The sequence below is a fragment of the Ictidomys tridecemlineatus genome, chromosome 1, assembly GCF_052094955.1.
Source record: "Ictidomys tridecemlineatus isolate mIctTri1 chromosome 1, mIctTri1.hap1, whole genome shotgun sequence".
NCBI classification, from domain to species: domain Eukaryota; kingdom Metazoa; phylum Chordata; class Mammalia; order Rodentia; family Sciuridae; genus Ictidomys; species Ictidomys tridecemlineatus.
In genome coordinates, this window is record NC_135477.1 from 34,386,146 (window position 1) to 34,399,862 (window position 13,717).

General features: G+C 31.8%; 1 protein-coding gene across 3 annotated transcripts in view; it reads right to left on the reverse strand.

Annotated features, from left to right (window-relative positions):
• The window catches only part of Hectd2 (HECT domain E3 ubiquitin protein ligase 2), a 65,776-nt gene that overhangs the window by 19,261 nt on the left and 32,798 nt on the right, over positions 1–13,717 (reverse strand). For all 3 annotated transcript variants that reach the window (XM_078038176.1, XM_078038167.1, XM_078038187.1), the window contains 6 exons: positions 11,145–11,209; positions 7,154–7,199; positions 5,705–5,814; positions 4,152–4,300; positions 3,444–3,567; positions 1,020–1,116 (listed from right to left, as the gene is read on the reverse strand). In XM_078038176.1, coding sequence (XP_077894302.1) covers positions 1,020–1,116; positions 3,444–3,567; positions 4,152–4,300; positions 5,705–5,814; positions 7,154–7,199; positions 11,145–11,209 — 591 coding nt within the window. The remainder of the gene's footprint in view (positions 1–1,019; positions 1,117–3,443; positions 3,568–4,151; positions 4,301–5,704; positions 5,815–7,153; positions 7,200–11,144; positions 11,210–13,717) is intronic.

The following is a 13,717-nucleotide window of genomic DNA, read 5'->3' on the forward strand; positions in this document are numbered from 1 at the left end:
TTTTTTTCTAATAGACCCATACTTGTTATAAGATGACTTTGGGATATTACCAGTCACTGAAACCTTTTGTCCTCTTCTGTGATAGAAAAAAAATACTCACCTTCTGGGAATGAATTACTTAAGAATAAACAACTTGTTTATTTATAGTACTTTGAAATATTACAATTTCTGCCTTAGGATTTTTTTTTTATATTCTTGGACAAGACACAAAAATCATTTCTTTCTACTCTTCCTATTATAAGAAGACTTTAGTCAAGCTTCCCTTTAATTTTTAAAGTTATGAACAATCATGTTATGTAAGAAGCTTGAAATACACAAGCATATAAATGTATAGTCTAGAACTCTAATTAAAAATTCATTGTATCTGGTTTCTATTAGATAAAGTACACAACTTTACTGTGCTGTGCTAACCAAAGCAGTAGAGAGTGATAAGGACAGGCCCAGAGATAAACTTCATCCGGCTTTACAATTTCCCTAACGTCAGCCTGACTGTAATCCCAGCTTCTACAAGCATCCATGCATTCTGGTTTCCTAAGAACCAATAAAAAACCTTTTCGCCTATTTTGAGAATATTTCTCAGTTCTCTAAGATGTATGCTTCTTGTTATATTTACTAATTTTTTGGTGGTTTCTGATTTTCATAAAACCTTGAAAATGTTGCAATTTTTTTTTAGTAATTTTTTTAAGGATGCTCCTTTCCTCTCTGTAGTTTTCACTTATGTTTTTCTGGTTACTTAGAGCAGGAGCTTTACAAGGTTCAACAAACTTCCTGTAATTTGGATCTGTGAGAACATTTAATCTTCTGTTATATTTAAAATATAATGAGAAGTTGATTTGATGAGGGGTGTCTTGTCTCCCATGTGAACAGGTTTAAGCACTTTTGGAGGGACTAGGATATGAATTTTATTTTTAACATTTCCTGATTACACTAGAACAATTCACAAAACATTTGACTTATTTATTAAATTATTTACTGTATTGATTATAGTAAGCATAAATATTTTTTTATATCTGGCTTACCCTTGCGATGCTTATCATCTGTTGTTCTGAGTCTCTCTGAATAATGATTTTTTTTGCAGCTATAGAAATAACGAATGGGTACTGACAGAAGGAAAACCTGCTCAACAAGTGAAAACAGAAAAAGCAAAATGGTGTATTTTTAGCAAAATTACACTAAGGGAATCTAGGTACCCCTTCTAACAATATAAAACATTACTTTTGTATTGTGTTTTACCATTTACGAAATGATTTTATGTGCACCACAGCCCTGTGAAGAATGTATCATTACTAGATGAGCAGTGCCTTCATTCTCTAAAGGAAGCTACATCTAATTTTCTGAAATGTGTGCTAATCATGTACATTTTTACAAATAACTTCAGTTTATACAGTCACCTATATATGATAATCTGAAAAACACAGCCAACACCAGAACCAGGAGGCCGAAGTGTTAATAAAGAAGGCTTAGGACAGAGACTCATATGTTCAAATTAAGATAAGAATCCATTATTATAAGAAATATAACAATAACCATACTATGCAAAAGCAAAGTAATAAATTTAAAACAAAATAAAAATTAGGAAAAGAAGTATGTTGGTAGTGGTACTGTATTTAATAGTGCAGTGATATGAAGTGGTACCTAATTGTAAAGGCATAATATTATCATCAAAATTTATGAAAATAATGTCTCTCTTGGGTCAGAGTCCTTATGTACAAAAGCCACAGACTACACAGATAGAAATCCATTTAGAAAAAAATGGGTATGGCAGCAATGATACTTTAGGATTTAGACTCCTATCAGAAGTAACTGCAATAAATCTATCAGTTATAGTTGGAAACCACCTGAGCAGAGTCAGGTACCATCTGAGCAGAGTCAGGTAGAGCATCATGATGTAATGAAGACATTATGAAGAAAAAGGAGATAGGCCTCATGTGAACTGAAAATGAGATAGCTTTCACTCTGGGACAAAGCTGTTAATACACAGGAGGAACTGTTCAGAGGTAGTACATTGCAATTTTGAATCACTAATGCCAACCAAAAATTTGGAAACAAAAGAAAATGCAATGAACTTAGCAGGATATGTGTTGGTTTTATTATGTACTTTAGAATACTGCTTCTTAACCTTTCCCTTGAAAAGAAGATACCATGTGTATGAAACACCCAGAGAAACAGATGAGACTGCTCATGGTCAGAAGCAATTTGCCCTACCTAAGATTCTAGCTCCCTCTTCTCATGTTCAGGGTGCCATCAAGAGCTGATGGATCCTATGTAATTCATTCTCAATACACTGTGCTGTGGAAGCTTTGTATTAAAGATGTCACTGAAACATGCACAACTGTGGGAGTTGTTTTATGATTATGATTGTATTAAAATGGGAGGGAAAAGTGTCTTTGCAAAATAAACTTTGCCAAGAAAACATCCATCAGACTGATCAGAATTCTCTAAACAATTTTTGTTCAGTCTTGAGTGTTCAGATGTGGACTGAGGCATCTCTGAAAGGCCATTCTGTGTTTTAGGTCAATTCTGATAGCTTGGAGGGCCCTGGAAAATTAACCAATTTATGAACCAATATGGGGTTTTGAGTTTATTTATATCTAAACCATATCTCTTAGTAACTTTAAAATATGACAACCTCCTGGATATCTCATGGTTTGGGAATGTTTAGAATAGTCTTGTTGGTTTAATCCAAACTAGAACTATGAAGATAAAGTGTAGTATATTAAAAAATTTCGTCAAGTATTCCGAAAATCTACTACTGTAAGTAATTTGTGGTGAAGCCCTTTCTCTGTAATATCTATTTATTTTGTACTGTTTCTAGTGGATAGTCACTTTTCCTACAGAACGAAGGAGAAAAGGAGTGAATGTGTATGTTTATGTGTACATCTTTATGTGATCAATGTATTAGATTAGGCACTGGCAAACCATGTTCCCCAGGACAAATATGGCCTACCATCTGTTTTTGTAAACAAAGCTATATGGAATACAAATGTACTCATTCATTTATATAATCATCTAAGGCTGTTTTGGGGCTAAAATAACAAAACAATCTGTATAGCTCACAGAACTGAAGATATTTACCATTTAGTCTTTTACAGAAAAAATTTATTGATCTCTTTGCTAGATGACAGCATATAGAACAATAAGATATAAGAAATTTTTACTAGGACAGAAATTTTCCCTTCTTGAAAAGATGCTATCAACCAAATTAAAACCAAATCAACATATATATAAAATCAAAATATAGCAGAAAAAGAAAATGTTTTAACAAATATAATGATATTTCAAGTCTGGATATCTAGATTATAGAGGTTTATATGTAAAGGTATGGTGTGTATATATCTATAACTATATACCTATATATAGATATAGATATTTTATTTATACAAACCTAAAATCCAATCATTATTTTGAATAGTATTTCATTTAGGTGAATAATTAAATGGTACCTGTGAGAGTTTCCAAAGCTCTGCCAAGTATGATATTCTTCCATGAGATCAATGTGATCCAATGTAGAATTATAGAAATCAGTATAAGGAATAAGGGGAGGGTCAACCAAATTGTTTGCAGTATCTGTAAAGATAAATTCTAACATAATGATCTTTTCCAACATGCACATAATTTCCTTTTAATAATAAAAACACCATTTTAATGTCCAGTGGCTTTCCTTGACCTAAAAACTGCTGTTTTAAACAACTGAAGTTCCAAATGAAAAAGATAATTTTAACATTGTGGTCAAAGTACAGCTAACCATTTCTGACTTTAAAAAAAAAAACTTGCTATGTGGATCATAAAAGTACTAAGAAGAACATGCAGATGGCCATTTATTCATATATTGGTGTATCAGTGAATTCTTCCTAAGGGTCCTCAGTAACTAAAGTTCATGTTTTCTTGGGAATCACACTTAGCAGATCATTTATATGCAATTAACTATATGCACTTAATACCATAATATAGAATATTGCTCAGTAAAAGGTATAAAGCTTTTTTCATGCTTGTAAATTAGTTGTGAAATCCATTATCAAAACAAAATATATTTTTTTCCTTCAAAGGAATGGTTTAAAATTTAATGTTGATTCTACAGTACTTTGAGATCCTTAAGAATGTCCCTGAGATTTAACAAAAGCAAAGAAAATGATAGAATAATAAAAACGTACTAAGTAAAGCCAACACTTTAGATGCTGATGGAATCCACCAGGAACATTTTGCTATAGGGGGAAATTCTTCAGGCTTTGCAGGAAACAGGCGTAAAGAAATAAATTGCAGCAATCTCTCTACCAATTGTTTGAACCTCTTCTGGGATAATCTGGTAAAGATTTTGAAATAATTCTAATCAAAATTCACATTTTAAATTTTGGCAATATATTTATAAGATATCAAACTATATCCTACACACATAAAATTTTAGACTAGTCTCTCAAATTCTATCTCTTAAGTTGCCAAATATTTGAAAAGATATAAAATCTTACCTTGAATACTGTTTCTTAATTAAGAAATAAATACCAAAATTATTATAAGGTTAATAATTAAATTTTTAAGACTTTGAATATTTGCTCAATCTTCATTATTCACAGAATTTATACATGCAAATTTGCCTTCTTGCTAATATTTAATTGCAACCCCAAAATCAATACTTGTGCTTTGTGAACATGCAAGAAATGGTGAAAATTTTGAGTTGACATGCACATTCCCAGCTGAGGTCAAATAAAGTTATACTTTGCTTTCTTATTTTAGCTCTCAGAGTGTAAACAAATGTCCTCTACATGTTTTTCATATTTTTGTGTGTTTTTGGTGAGGATGCTATTTCAAATGGCCCTTAAGCATAGTGACGAATTGCTATCCAGTGTTCTTATGAACAAGAAGGATGTGATGTGCCTTATGGAGAAAATATGTATTAGACAAGTTTCAAACAGGCACAATCATACTGCTGGCCAAGAGTTCAATGTTAATGAATCAACAACTTAAGTGTCTTTAAAGTAGAACATTCATAAAGCAAAGTTGTGCACTGACTGATTGACAAAAATACAATTAGAAAGTCCCAGGAACCTAACCCTGTATTTTCCTAAGAAGCATTGTCTCAGTCAGTATTTTTTAATTCAGTGTTTATGATGACTTTGTAGAATATTGTGAATAATAAGAACTGACTGAATAATAAGAACTGGAAATATTTTGCCTTTTAAGCTTTGACCTACCATAGAAAAAAGTCTTTGTTAATATAGATACAGATCTGTGAAAAAAGAGTATAGTGCTTTTACAACTTGATACTGATGGCTAACCTACACATCAATAATGATGTTTTTAGCTGAGGAGGAAGCACCATTTAAATAATGATGAAATTTTTTTATAAATCAATCATATAGGAAATAAAAAGAACATACATTAAAATGTAAGATCTGAGCAAACCCAGTCACCATCTTTGAGATACATGAAAAACTAATGATATGAATGTGCTATATAAAAATTGAAAACAGTGGATGGAAATTCTCAACAGCTTACACAAGCAAAATGGTTAGTTACACTAAAAACACTTATGCTTATCACTTTTATAGTACTATATATATTTTTATAATTGACTTTTTAGCATTATTAATTATAAAAGCATAATTTCTAAAGACCTAAAGCCATTCAAATATATTTTACTACAAAATTATTACTATCAAATTTAAAACTGTGAGATTACAAAAGTTCTCAATATTATAGAATGATTTACTTTTTAAACCAGTGAACTAGGAAATGATGGTCAGCTTCCACTAAGGTAGCTGTCTGTCGTAGCAAGTGAGCATAGATGACATACGTAGATGTGTTATTAAATTGAGGATTCTGAAAAAGATATTAAAAATAATTGTATTAAAATTTGTTAAGTCAAAGGAAACACACTAAATGAGGTAAGTGAAAAATTCAGGAAACTAAATTTGAGATTATAAAATAGTTTAAAACAATAATATATCTGTTATTTAATTATAAATAGAGATTGATTTAGGCTGTGGTACAGTGAAAACAGCATGAACTGTGGAGTTAAGACAGATCCAAGTCTGAGGCCAATTCTACTACTTACTAACAGTTTTCCTTTAGGCATATTCCTTAAACTTTGTCAATTTCCTCATCTGTAAAATGGGAATAATTGCATCTAAAGAGTTGTTGTATTTAAAAAGGAAAGTGTATATAAAACATCTAGCTCAATGCCTTCATAAAAGTTGGCAATCACTATTACCCAATTAAACAAAATATTCAGCTTTTCTTTGATTTTAAAAATACTAAAAAAGTGAAAAGCTAGTTGGGAAATTTTTGCCACTGTGAGAGTCAGCTGCATATCTCACAAAGAATAAGAGGAGAATCTCATAATTGCATCTAACAACTTTTAAATGTGAAAGGGAGACTAAAGGAGTGCTAAGCAAAACCTCCACTTATGTCCTCAAAATGTAAAACTTTACCACAATGCACATTTCATCATTTCATGTGAAAAGTGAACATAATGGAAAAATGAACTGAAATTGTGAAAAATAAGAAAGTATCATGTGGTTTTCAAAACTGATTTACTGGCAGGACAATTCAAAATTAGGGAATGACCCTACTTGATAACTTCATGAAGTGATGGCTCCAGAGAAGAACATCATGAACAGAGTTTATAGCACTCTCTTCTTAACTACCTCTTAGCCATTTTTTCTCCCTTTCCACTTTCTCTTTTTTGCTCTGTCTCCCTTTCTCTTTTTTCCTTTTATTGGGCATAATATTGATTTTATAGCATTGCATTATTGAAATAAGCACTATATCTTATTTAATGTATTTTTACCTTTAAACAAATTAATATACATGAACAATTTTTATGAACTGTAAAGAATAAAATGAGTATAGTATGCTGCTAAGATAACATTTTAGAGCTCATTAAAGTTAATTGGAAGAAAGATGATTTGAAAGGAGAAGGAAGAAGCACTGCCATTGTACTGCCCGAATACTATGGCAGCTAAGGTGAGAATTTTAATCCTCCATAATTTAGCTTCTGAATGTTTGTTTGTTACAACATTGGTTACAAGTCATTATAACTCTAAAAAGTATCAGTAACATTGACCAAAATGATACTTACCATTTGATATAATTTCACTTACATATGTACATTTGAGATCTGAAATAGACAATTTTCACTAAATTCCTTCTCTCTTACCTGTAAAAGGATGAAATATGCTCTAAGATCATCTTTTGTTCGTGGGCTGAAACAGAAACAAACATAATTGATTATAATGAATGTTTTAATCTCATGGTATCTAACTAAAAGTGGCCAATAAATATTCCTGTAAGAATTGAGAAAAGCAAAAAACAAAACAAAACAAAAACCTTAAGTGAACATAACATTATTATTACTGACAGGAACATATCTCTAATATGCTGGAATATAAATTACTCTATGTCTATCCTAGGCTGGTTCTGAAGATAACTAAAGACTAAGTTAACTAAGACAGCAATAATATTTTGTAAGATTAAAAAATCATGACTGGGCTGGGGATGTGGCTCAAGTGGTAGCACGCTCGCCTGGCATGCGTGCGGCCCGGGTTCGATCCTCAGCACCACATATAAACAAAGATGTTGTGTCCGCCGAAAATTAAAAAAAATATATTAAAAAAATTCTCTCTCTCTCTCTTTAAAAAAATAAAAAAACATGACTATCTCTGGAAATAGTTAAGTATCTAATAATAATCTTCAATTTTACATTCTTGTGTTTTTGTTTTAATAAGGGATAATCTTTACTTATTAGTTATTCATTAAAGAATATATGTCTGTGTTTATAGGTTCATTTCTGAAGTGACAGAAATGTCTGCAAATCAAATCATACTCTGAATGCACCTAGAATAGTTTAATCAAAAGAATCGTATTTTGGATATCTCTGAAAAGAGAGTAATTTAAATTGTTTTTCCATGTTAATCTGAATTTTCACAGCATCAGATTTCACTGACAACTTTTGTTATTCCGTAAGCTACTCAATTGCTCAAGACATATTTGATACTCACACAGATAACCAGAAGTAACTTTCTGAATTAAATATATTTAACCTATATGACAACAAGATTCAATTCAAGATTCTTCATGGGATCCTGGATGAAAAAACTCAGATACTAAAGCATTTATTATTCTCAAGGTTGATGAATGCTTCTTTCTCATACACTCAATCTATTTCTAATCTATCACCTTTAATTCCAAGTCATTGCCTGGTCTACCTAGGACTTTATATCTCTGGCAATGTCATTCATACCCATATGAATTATCAGGTACATATAACAAGTAGTATGAGTAGGTTTGATTCCTTACAATGTTTTTGATATTTTTATTAAAATAATCAAAATAGCTGGCTCCCAGTTTAGCCTCATCTTTTTTTAAAATTTTTTTTATTGTTGGTTGTTCAAAACATTACATAGTTCTTGATATATCATATTTCACACTTTGATTCAAGTGGGTTATGAACTCCCATTTTTACCCTGTATACAGATTGCAGAATCACATCAGTTACACTTCCATTAATTTACATATTGCCATACTAGTGTCTGTTGTATTCTGCTGCCTTTCTTATCCTCTACTATCCACCCTCCCCTCCCCTCCCCTCTTCTCTCTCTACCCCCTCTACTGTAATTCATTCCTCCCCCTTGTATTATTTTTCCCTTTCCCCTCACTTCCTCTTGTATGTAATTTTGTATAACCCTGAGGGTCAACTTCCATTTCCATGCAATTTCCCTTCTCTCTCCCTTTCCCTCCCACCTCTCATCCCTGTTTAATGTTAGTCTTCTTCTCATGCTCTTCTTCCCTACTCTGTTCTTAGTTACTCTCCTTATATCAAAGAAGACATTTGGCATTTGTTTTTTAGGGATTGGCTGGCTTCACTTAGAATAATCTGCTATAACGCCATCCATTTCCCTCCAAATTCTATGATTTTGTCATTTTTTTAATGCAGAGTAATACTCCATGGTGTATAAATGCCACATTTTTTTTTATCCATTCGTCTATTGAAGGGCATCTAGATTGGTTCCACAGTCTTGCTATTGTGAATTGTGCTGCTACGAACATCAATGTAGCAGTGTCCCTGTAGCATGCTCTTTTTAGGTCTTTAGGGAATAGACCGAGAAGGGGAATAGCTGGATCAAATGGTGGTTCCATTCCCAACTTTCCAAGAAATCTCCATACTGCTTTCCAAATTGGCTACACCAATTTGCAGTCCCACCAACAATGAACAAGTGTACCCTTTCCCCACATCCTTGCCAGCACTTGTTGTTGTTTGACTTCATAATGGCTGCCAATCTTACTGGAGTGAGATGGTATCTTAGGGTGGTTTTGATTTGCATTTCTCTGACTGCTAGCGATGGTGAGCATTTTTTCATGTACTTGTTGATTGATTGTATATCCTCCTTTGAGAAGTGTCTGTTCAGGTCCTTGGGCCATTTGTTGATTGGGTTATTTGTTATCTTATTGTCTAATTTTTTGAGTTCTTTGTATACTCTGGATATTAGGGCTCTATCTGAAGTGTGTGGATTAAAGATTTGTTCCCAGGATGTAGGCTCCCTATTTACCTCTCTTATTGTTTCTTTTGCTGAGAAAAAACTTTTTAGTTTGAGTAAGTCCCATTTGTTGATTCTAGTTATTAACTCTTGTGCTATGGGTGTCCTATTGAGGAATTTGGAGCCCGACCCCACAGTATGTAGATCGTAGCCAACTTTTTCTTCTATCAGACGCCGTGTCTCTGATTTGATATCAAGCTCCTTGATCCATTTTGCTTTAACTTTGGTGCATGGCGAGAGATAGGGATTCAGTTTCATTTTGATGCATATGGATTTCCAGTTTTCCCAGCACCATTTGTTGAAGATGCTATCCTTCCTCCATTGCATGCTTTTAACCCCTTTATCAAATATAAGATAGTTGTAGTTTTGTGGATTGTTTCTGTGTCCTCTATTCTGTACCATTGGTCTACCCGCCTGTTTTGGTACCAGTACCATGCTGTTTTTGTTACTATTGCTCTGTAGTATAGTTTGTAGTCTGGTATCGCTATACTGCCTGATTCACACTTCCTGCTTAGCATTATTTTTGCTATTCTGGGTCTTTTATTTTTCCATACGAATTTCATGATTGCTTTATCTATTTCTACAAGAAATGCCGTTGGGATTTTCATTGGCATTGCATTAAACCTATAGAGAACTTTTGGTAATATCGCCATTTTGATGATGTTAGTTCTGCCTATCCATGAACAGGGTATATTTTTCCATCTTCTAAGATCTTATTCTATTTCTCTCTTTAGGGTTCTGTAGTTTTCATTGTAAAAGTCTTTCACCACTTTTGTTAGGTTGATTCCCAAGTATTTTATTTTTTTTTGAGGATATTGTGAATGGAGTGGTTGTCCTCATTTCCATTTCAGAGGATTTGTCACTGATATACAGGAATGCCTTTGATTTATGCGTGTTGATTTTATATCCTGCCACTTTGCTGAATTCATTTATTAGCTCTAATAGTTTCTTTGTAGACCCTTTTGGGTCTGCTAGGTAAGAATCATGTCATCTGCAAATAGTGATAATTTAAGTTCTTCTTTTCCTATTTTTATGCCTTTAATTTCTTTCGTCTAATTGCTCTGGCCAGTGTTTCGAGAAATGTTGAACAGAAGTGGTGAGAGAGGGCATCCCTGTCTTGTTCCAGATTTTAGAGGGAATGCCTTCAATTTTTCTCCATTCAGAATGAGGTTAGCCTGATAGCCTCATCTTTTCAGTCCTGAGATAGTTAACTGAGAAGTAACAAAAATTTCTTCTTTCTGAGGCCAACAACTGATTTTCTCAAGTTTTCTCTGGCTATCAAGAAGCCCAAGGTTAAATATAATGTGCATATTATTTCCCTTAGGTTACTGAGTAGTACCCATCCATTGTTTGCAAACTAAATATATCTGTACACAAAATTTTATACGCAATTTTAAAAGAATCACAGATTTTCTTCATTCTTGTCTATGTACAGATCCTCCTGAGACTTCATATATCTTATGTCAGTTTTGTTGAAAATGGCTTTTAATTCCTTTCTCATCCATGTTATAATTATAACTCAAAAGTATTTCCTGAGAGTGAAATACATTCACATAAACTATATAAGATGTGTAAATTAATCATCTATTCTTATTAAATATTAGTTATAATTACCCTTTCCATTCTCGTAATAGGCTGTTAATGATTCCCTTTAATACTGTCTTCTGAATATCTTGAGGCTGTAGGCAAAAGAAAATTATAAGGTATAGTAATTAGTATCAGCTATTTAGGTGACTTTTATATGTTAATTTTATTTACAGATATGTTTCAATAACTAAATTCAGAATTGATGACTGAGGATGAAAAGGTAGACTCATTTTACATGTAAAAATTCTAGGGAGCACCAATGACATAAAATTACAATGAGATGTATAATGTATATACATTTGATGTATAATGAAATCTGCACAAATATATATGGTGGTCCTTTGATGATCAATAATATGTATGTAGAACTATTGTTCTACATAACTGAAAAAGAATTTCAGTTTCCCTGACTTTTAACCTTAAAATCATGAACACAAGCCCAACAGTAGTGAGTCTGCCAATTTAAAATGATTGTATACATTTCAAATATATTTAGTCCTAACCAGTTACAATTAATAGTTAAACTCACAATTCATTAAGTGCAACCAAATTATGTTTAATTAAAAATGTAAGCTAATTTTTGTCATTTTTGATTCCTTACAATATAATTGTAAAAAGTATAACATTTCTTTATAATTGAGTAGTTCAAATAATTTTTAAAAATCTTATTTACAAGCCTCTTAAATAATAATGAAAATGAAATACATCTAGATGGTACTTCAGTTTATAATAAATAATAAAATAAAAAATTAACTAAAAGCTTCAAATAATCAGAAAAAAATTTATTTGTGAGTTATGTTATTATATGAAAAAGGCAAAAAAGCACCCATGAGCACTTATTATGGATTTATTTAAAAACCACAACCATGACTTCTAAGACACATTTGTCAACATTCACCTGGTCTCTTACTCGGTGTGTATTTGTGTGTTTAAAGTATCATTCCTTTCTTTTCCTCTGCTAACAGTGATACTTCATACCCAGAAGGCAAACACTACTCCTGCTCAACCACTTATTTAGTGTCTGCCTGAGCAATAGAAGGTTGTAGAATAAAGATCAAACAAATGTCTTGATTGCACAAAATTTATGATCATGAATCTAAAAAAGATACTCAATACTACTAACATTCATACATTTCCCTAGTTAATTTATCTCTCTATTCACCAAGAGAACTATATTTCAAACCTGCTACTGAGCGTGTGTGTGTGTGTGTGTGTATTTGTATGTTTTTTTATTTGTTTTTCATGTTTCAAGATGCTGACATTTTAAGAGTTTATGTCATTTGTTTTGCTGACTATCTCCAAACTTGGGATTTTTCTGTTATTTTTAGCATGAGTACATTTTTGGCAAGACGACTTATAAATGTTGCATCTAAGTGTATCACATAGGGAAGCACTTGGTGCCAATTGTCAGTTTGGTGATTTAATTAACTGGTTAAGATAATAACTGAATAAATTCTTACTAAAATGGTTGCAAATCTTAGTTTTTAAACTTTATTATCATTTTTACATTTATTATTTCACATTTATTTCCTTTTTTCTACATTTATCTATCTACATCATCTATCTATCATTTATTATCAGTATAGACTCAAAGATTCTTATTTCACCCAGTGGTTTAATTCATTATTATAATTTTAATAGCAAATTGTCTCAGATTTGGCCTTTGGGGCAAGCTGGCTCTGTGACATGCTCACATTATTTTCTTTATTTGTAATAGAATTTTTTTTTTTTAAGAGCAGTCTTAGGTTTACAGAAAAGTTGTGCAGAAAGTAGTTATCATACATATCCTCCCCAATCCTTTACATAGTTTTCCTTAGTATTGTGCATTAGTGTGGAACATTTGTAATAATTAATGAACCAATATTTAATACATTATTATTAACTAAGATCAATAGTTTACATGTGGGTTCACATTTTGTAGTGATTATTCTATGGATTTTGACAAATGCCTAATGTCATGTTATCTGTCATTATAGTACCATATAGAATAGTTTTACCACTCATTCCTCTTTTCCTCTTTCTGCATCAAACTCCTGTCTCTTCTATTGGAATCATTTAGTGTGTAGTAAAGACCAGCTTCTTTCACTTAGCAATATGTATTTAAGGTTTCCATGTGTCTTTTTGCAGCTTGTTGGCTTATTTTTTATACTGTTGAACAGTATTTCATAATATAAATGTACCACAATGTGCTTATCCACTTACCCACCTGACATTTTGGTTGCTTCTAAATTCGACAATTATGAATAAAGCTGCTATGAACATTTGCATGTAGTTTTTTTGGTGAACATAAGTTCTCAACTCTAAATACCTAGAAGCACAACTGCTGGATCATATGGTAAGTTTATGTTTACTTTTGTAAAAAAAATACAAACATTATTAAAATTAGTGGGATATAGCAAAAAGAGTTCTCAGAAGGAAAGGTATAGACTGGACATATTAGAAGAAAAGTAAGATCTAAAACTAAAAAGAACAAAATAAATTCAAAGTAAATAGAAGAAAAGACAAAATAAAAGCAGAAATCAATCAAATTGAAAATGGAACTATAAGGGAAAATCAAAATTCAAAATGTAGCAAAATCAAGTATTTAGATGTTTATTTAA